Source organism: Ceratotherium simum, chromosome 7, assembly GCF_057802395.1.
Source record: "Ceratotherium simum simum isolate JZ-2026a chromosome 7, ASM5780239v1, whole genome shotgun sequence".
NCBI lineage: Eukaryota > Metazoa > Chordata > Mammalia > Perissodactyla > Rhinocerotidae > Ceratotherium > Ceratotherium simum.
Genome location: NC_141906.1, coordinates 21,980,583 through 21,987,452, shown reverse-complemented (window position 1 = coordinate 21,987,452; position 6,870 = coordinate 21,980,583). Strand labels below are relative to the sequence as shown.

Here is a 6,870-nt window from a genome sequence, read left to right as displayed (position 1 = left end):
GACAGCCATGGCTGCAGAATCCACTTTCCACATGGGGTCTTCCTTCACCTGCCTGGGCTGGATTGGCTAATTGTTGCTGTTAGGTACCTGCTGGGAGCTCAGCTGTAGCTGTCAATGGGAGAAACTACACATCGTTGCTCCATGTGGCTTAGGCTTCTTACAGCATGGCAGCTGGGTTTCCCAGAGGGATGGCTCCAAGGATGAACATTCTAAGAATCCTAAAAGGAAGCTGCAAGGCTTCTTATGACCTAGCCTCAGAAGTCCTAGAACATCATTTCTGCTTGTCAAGCAAGTTACTAAGTCTTGCTTAAATCCAGAGGGTGGGGAATTAGACTCCTCCCTCAATGTGAATAGTAGAACAAAATTTGCATTCATCTTTAATCTATCACAGATACATCTTTAATATATCACATCTTTAATGTATTACAGTAATTTACCCTATATTACTACCAATGCATGACTACTTTATGATAATTCAGAGTTTTGAGTTTTATACTAAACAAGGAGTATACATTCAAATCCCAAACCTATATCAGCATAAAAAAATTATAATTACTTCTTAGGATAGGAGATTTATCTTTTTTGTTTTTTTCTCTTTCTCCTAGGGACTAGGCGGAGACAGAAAATTCTTCTTCTCATCTCATTTGGCTAGTAAAAGGATATTTTTAAGACTACCATTCCACTGAGGTTGAAGGCAAGGCTTCTTGAATTATGAGTAGATATGTGGGATAGAGCGGGAGAGTCTCAGTTTCAACTCTCCAGTTTGCGTGGTCCCAAACTTTTATCTCCAACGCCTGGACAGCTATTAAAGCACAACGTCCTGAGTTCTGGAGACTGGTTCTGCTTCAGCTTATTTTGCTGATTATCATCTCTCACATTATTTGGTGGGTGTAGGTTTCCTTTATTAATGAAAACTCACTTCTGCATTCTGAATATGTTTTTTGATATCTAAGTTAGCTGTTTATCCAAGTATTTTGTTGAAAACATTTTAGGATATTTCATGTTCACATTATTGCTTAAAATGGAAGTCTGCTTTAGTTTTAATTTTAATTTTTACATTCTTATGATTAAACCTACTCAACTTTTTTTAAGTAAAAGGACTTCTCAATATTCCTTCCATTTATGTATTAATCTCTCGTTTTCATGTGGCTGGCACAATATAAGCGTGTGGACGTTTTATCAACATATTCCAATGTATATCTTATCATATATGATTATGAAATGTATTTTTTGTTAGGTCTATACAGTACCTAAAGTACAATTAATGATCCGAAGCAGATTTACTTTTCATTTGCTCTCAGGATTAAACTCTGCATTCAGCCTCCATTTACAGCCAAGCTGTAATTATATTAACCAGGTTAGGTGATGTTATGCTCTTCTGACAAATTAACTCTGGAAACTCAGTGTGGTCTAACACAACATAGATTTATTTCTCACTTCAAGTATGTTTCCAGTATAGTCTCTGTTCTCCATATTCCCTCAAATCCCAGGCTGGAGGGAAGTACCACTATCTTATAGTTGTATCATGCATAATATGCTACTGTGGAAGAGGAAGAGAAAGTTGCCAACTATAATTTAATTTGACCTAAGAGACGCACTACATTTTCTCTATGTAGCCCAGTATGTACTTTGGGACATACCATTGGCATGTACTGTTCACAGTCTCATTTAACTGCAAGGGGGCTGGGAATTGAGGTCTCCAATGTGGCCAAGAAATAGAAGCAAATGGGATATGCTAAACACCAGCATAAGGTCAATCACTTTAACCATTCTGGTTCTCAAAAAATCATTGTTGTAAGTGTTCATTCAACAACCTGAATTGGTCAAACGATGTAAATGTGAGTGCTAACTGTTCTAATTTGAGTCATTGGTCCCTTTGTGAGTATCTTTGGCCTTAATCAATGAACGTTAATATTCTCAAATCAGGCATAATGTAAATGTGTTTGGAAACATTTTGTAAAGTGTAAGCATTAGAGAAAAAGTGAGATCTACATTTTGATTTTTTTAATAGACAAAATGTAAAGTAAATATACAATTATGAGATCATTCAATTTATTCTAATATCCACTGGTTTTTATTTTAATAGGCATCATTCCAAACAAGATGGAGACTGGAAACCACACAATGGTGACAGAATTTATTATTTTGGGGTTAACAGAGGATCCCACACTTTGTTCCATCTTCTTTGTGGTTTTTCTGGGAATCTATGTTGCTACCATATTGGGCAATATCAGCATAATCATGTTAATCCGAAGAAGCCCTCAGCTTCACACCCCAATGTACCTTTTCCTCAGCCATTTGGCCTTTGTGGACATTGGGTATTCCACATCAGTCACACCTATTACGATTGTGAGTTTCCTAAAAGAGAGAACTACTATTCCTGTTGCTGGCTGCATAGCCCAGCTTGGCTCTGATGTTATCTTTGGAACAGCTGAGTGCTTCCTGCTGGCTGCCATGGCCTATGATCGCTATGTGGCCATCTGCTCCCCACTTCTCTACTCTACACACATGTCTCCCAAGGTCTGCATCATCCTATTGGTTGCTTCCTATCTGGGTGGATGTGTGAATGCTTCATCGTTTACCAGCTGTTTACTGAGCCTGACTTTCTGTGGACCAAATAAAATCAACCACTTCTTCTGTGACCTCCCACCATTAGTGAAACTTTCTTGTACCCATATTTATGCTGCTGAAATATCTCCTGCCATCTCAGCTGGGTCAATCATTGTAATCACACTGTTTATCATAGTTGTTTCATATCTATACATCCTCCACTCGATCATGAATATGCACTCTACTGAGGGAAGACACAAGGCCTTCTCTACCTGCACTTCCCACCTCACTGCAGTCACTTTGTTTTATGGGACAGTCACATTTGTTTATGTTATACCGAAGTCAAGCCATTCACCAGATCATATTAAAGTGGTGTCTGTGTTCTACACAGTGGTGATCCCCATGTTGAATCCCCTGATCTACAGTCTGAGGAACAAAGAGGTGAAAGAAGCCATGAAAAAACTGATGGCTAAAACACACTGGTCATGTTGAAGGAAATTCAATGTGATTTCAGAAACTGCAAAATGATAGTTTTGGGAACATATGTTGGATGTTTTTGTCTTCCATTAGCTTTATCATTTTGTGTGAAGAACTATGTTCAATATAAAATGCCAGTGTGTCGATTAATGCCAACTTTAATTTATAATTTTCTAGAGTCACAAAATGTATCATTTTCATGAAAATCTGCTGGGTTAAAATTAAATGTGTACATTTCTAGGTTAGGATACCTGGAGTATATAGTTTCACTTTTTCTCTTCTTTGTTCATTATTTAGGGAGTCTATGATTAGAGAGTGTTTTCTTTTTTTTTCTGCTAAGTTATATATTTTTAAAATATCATCTTATAAATTAGCATCTTGGAAAGCATGACATACTCAATGGAAATGCAATTGATGGTAGTGTTGTCAGTACAGGTCACTTTAACTTGAAGACTTGGCCTCTGTTATACAGGGTTATCATAATCTTTGGAAATAGGGATGCTGAAGTCTTGGAAAAGTTTCAGTCCCACCTAATCTAAGGCAGACCGAAAGAATTTATTCCACAGTTTTGCCATCTGGAGACTCAATCCAGATAACAAAGAAGGAACTCTGAAGGCTTAGCCTTTGAGAGTTCCCGTAAGTTTTCCTTACTACTCAAAGGTTTGTCTGGAAAGGATTGTCTTTGAGCCTTTGCAGACAAGCCTTTGACTGGTAAGAAAAACTATTGGGGAGTGGTGAGGGGTGGTGGTTAGGGCACAGTGTAACTTTCTTTCAGCAAGCTGGTTGGTATTAACTGGGCATGAAATTATGGACTAAGACACTCAGGCTGATGTAGGCATGGAATATATCTGCGATCCTTCTTTATAATATATCTCAAGAAAGTATTCATTGCCACTTCTGTCACTACTTTATTTTAGGTATATACTGTAAGACTGTAAGCCCTGAGAAGGTTTTTTTTTTTTTTTTCGTAATGCAAGTGCGTGACTTAAGCTTTGATTGCTGAGGCATCCACTTCAAAGATTGCTATCTTGAATAATTGCATTGCCAGCCACAGGACTAGATACAGAGCCAGGCTGCCCCCCATCCCCAGGATCCTTAGGTAACTGACCATTTGGTCGTCTTGTTTTTTCTCTTCCTGTGCTTTAAATTCCCACTCTGGTGTTTTAAATTCACCAATAAAGAGTGAGCCTGCGAAATCCCATGCCATCACCCACCCTCTACTCCAAAGAAACCAGAACCCTAGGCCCACACACTTTCCCTCTCTCTACCCATGACTAAACTTTCTAATAAAAAGACACAGAGTAGCTGATTGGATAAAAAACCGGGACCCAACTGTATGTTGTCTACAAGAAACTCACTTTAGACTCAAGGACACACATACACTGAAACTGTAAAGTTGCAGGATACAAAGTCAACATACAAAAATAAGTTGCATTTCTGTACACTGACAATGAACTATCTGAAAAGGAAATTAGGAAACAATCCCATTTACAATAACACCAAAAAGAATAAAGTACCCAGGAATAAACTTAACTAAGGAGGTGAAAGACTGGTTTAGTGAAAACTACAAAGTGCTGATAAAAGAAATTAAACAAAACTAGAACAAATGTAAAAGCATCCTGTGTTTTTTGGGTCAGAACTTAATAATGTTAAAATATCAATATCCATACTACCCAAAACAGATTCAATGAATCCCTATTAAAATCCCAACGGAATTTTTTACAGAACTAGAAAAAAACAATTCCAAAATTTATACGGAGCCTCAAAGGACCCCAAATAGCCAAAATAATCTGGAGAAAGAAGAACAAAGCTATAAGCATCACACTTCCTGATTCCAAAACATATCACAAAGCTACAGTGATTAAAACAGTATGGTACTGGCATAAAGACAGATATACAGACCAAAGAACAGAATAGTGAGCCAAAAAACCCGTGCATATACAGTCAACTAATTTAAGACAAGGGCATCAAGAATACACAGTGAGGAAAGGATAAATGGTGCTGGGAAAACTGGATATCCATATGGAAAAGAGTGAAATTGAAACCTTATCTCACACTATACACAAAAATCAACTCAAAATGTCTTAAAAACTTAAATGGAAGACCTAAAATTGTAAGAAGAAAACCCCTAGAAGAAAACATAGGAAAAAAGCTTTATGTCATTAGTCTTGTCAATGATTTCTTTGATATGACACCAAAAGCACAAGGAACAAAACCAAAAATAGACAAATGAGACTACCTCAAACTAAAAAGTTTCTGCACAGCAATGGAAACAATCTATAGAGTCAAAAGGCAACTACAGAATGGGAGAAAATATTTTAAAACCGTATATCTGATATGGGGTTAATTTCCATAATATACATGAAACTCACACAACTCAAAAACAAAAAAACAGGGCCGACCCCATGGCTTAGAGCGGTTAAGTGCACGCGCTCCGCTGCTGGCGGCCTGGGTTCGGATCCCGGGCGCGCACCGACGCACCGCTTCTCCGGCCATGCCGAGGCTGCATCCCACATACAGCAACTAGAAGACTGTGCAACTATGACATACAACTATCTACTGGGGCTTTGGGGGAAAAAATAAATAAATAAAAATTATTAAAAAAACACAAAAAACAAAAAACAAATAATTAAAAAATGGGCTAACTAGAACAGACATTGCTTCAGAGAAGACATTGAAATGGCCGACAGGTATATGGAAATATGCTCAACATCACTAATCAACAAGTAAATGCAAATCAAAATCACAATGAGATATTATCTCACATGTGTCAGGATGGCTATTATCAGAAAACAAAAGTCAAAAATGTAGGTGAGGATGTGGAGAAAGGGGACACTATTGTACACTGTTTCTGAGAATGCAAAATGGTGCAGCTGCTATGGAAAACACTATACTCCTAAGTAATTAAAAATAGAACTACCATATGATCCAGTAATCCCACCTCTAGATATGTATCTAAAAAAATTAAAATCTGTAACTCAAAGAGATATTAGCACTCCCATGTTCATTGCAGCACTATTTGCAATAACTAAGATATGGAAGCAACATAAATGTCAATCAACAAATAAATGGATAAAAAAAATTGGTATATATATACAATGGAATATTATTCTGTCTTAAAAAAGAAGGAATTTCTTCAATATGTGACAACATGGATGAGGTTGAAGGATATTAAGTGAAATAAGCCAGTCACAGAAGGACCAATACTGCATGATTCCACTTTTTGAGGTATCTAAACTAGCCAAATTCATAGACTCAAGAGTGGAATAATGGTTTCAGGGGCTGGGGTTAGAGTGAAATGGGGAGTTGCTAATCAATAGGCAAGAAGTTTCAGTTAAGCAAGGTGAGTAAGTTCCAGAGATCTGTTGTAGAATGTTTTACCTATAGTTAACAATACTGTATTGTGTGCTTAAATGCCTAAGAGGATGTCTCATGCTAAGGGTTCTTACCACAACAAAATAAATTTTTTTAAGTAGATCATTCATTTATTCACTATTCATTCATTCATTTAGTACTGCTATGTACTAAATGTATACATTTAGTACTGTTCCTATGTACTAGGAAGTCTGCAGTGTTCTAAGAATAAAGTGTTGAACAGGCAAGACATGAGCCCTCCTTCATGGAAGTTGTAGGACAGTAGCAAAAAAGACATTAAGCAATTATTTACACCAGTACCATTATAATTAAAAGTGTGATAACTGCAAAACATATTTCAGGGTTCTCTGAAACTGTTCACCAGGAGAATATGACTTAGTCCATGGTATCAGGGGAGGCTTCAATGGTGGAATAAATTTAAACCCGAGACCTAAAGCAACTAGGAGTTAGTGTTCCATTGGAAGGGGG

The 6,870-nt window shown here is 37.2% G+C and overlaps 1 protein-coding gene across 1 annotated transcript; it reads left to right on the top strand.

Annotated features, from left to right (window-relative positions):
• The first annotated feature begins 2,103 nt into the window (after nt 1-2,103).
• On the top strand, nt 2,104-3,042 carry LOC101392991 (olfactory receptor 5P4-like). The gene has a single exon (XM_004418638.2). It carries the CDS (start codon nt 2,104-2,106, stop codon nt 3,040-3,042), a length of 939 nt encoding a protein of 312 aa, XP_004418695.2.
• The last annotated feature ends 3,828 nt before the right edge of the window (nt 3,043-6,870 follow it).

Bases quoted from the DNA above. Each gene is read 5' to 3' on its own strand.
- LOC101392991 (XM_004418638.2), top strand. From the start codon at position 2,104: ATGGAGACTGGAAACCACACAATGGTGACAGAATTTATTATTTTGGGG.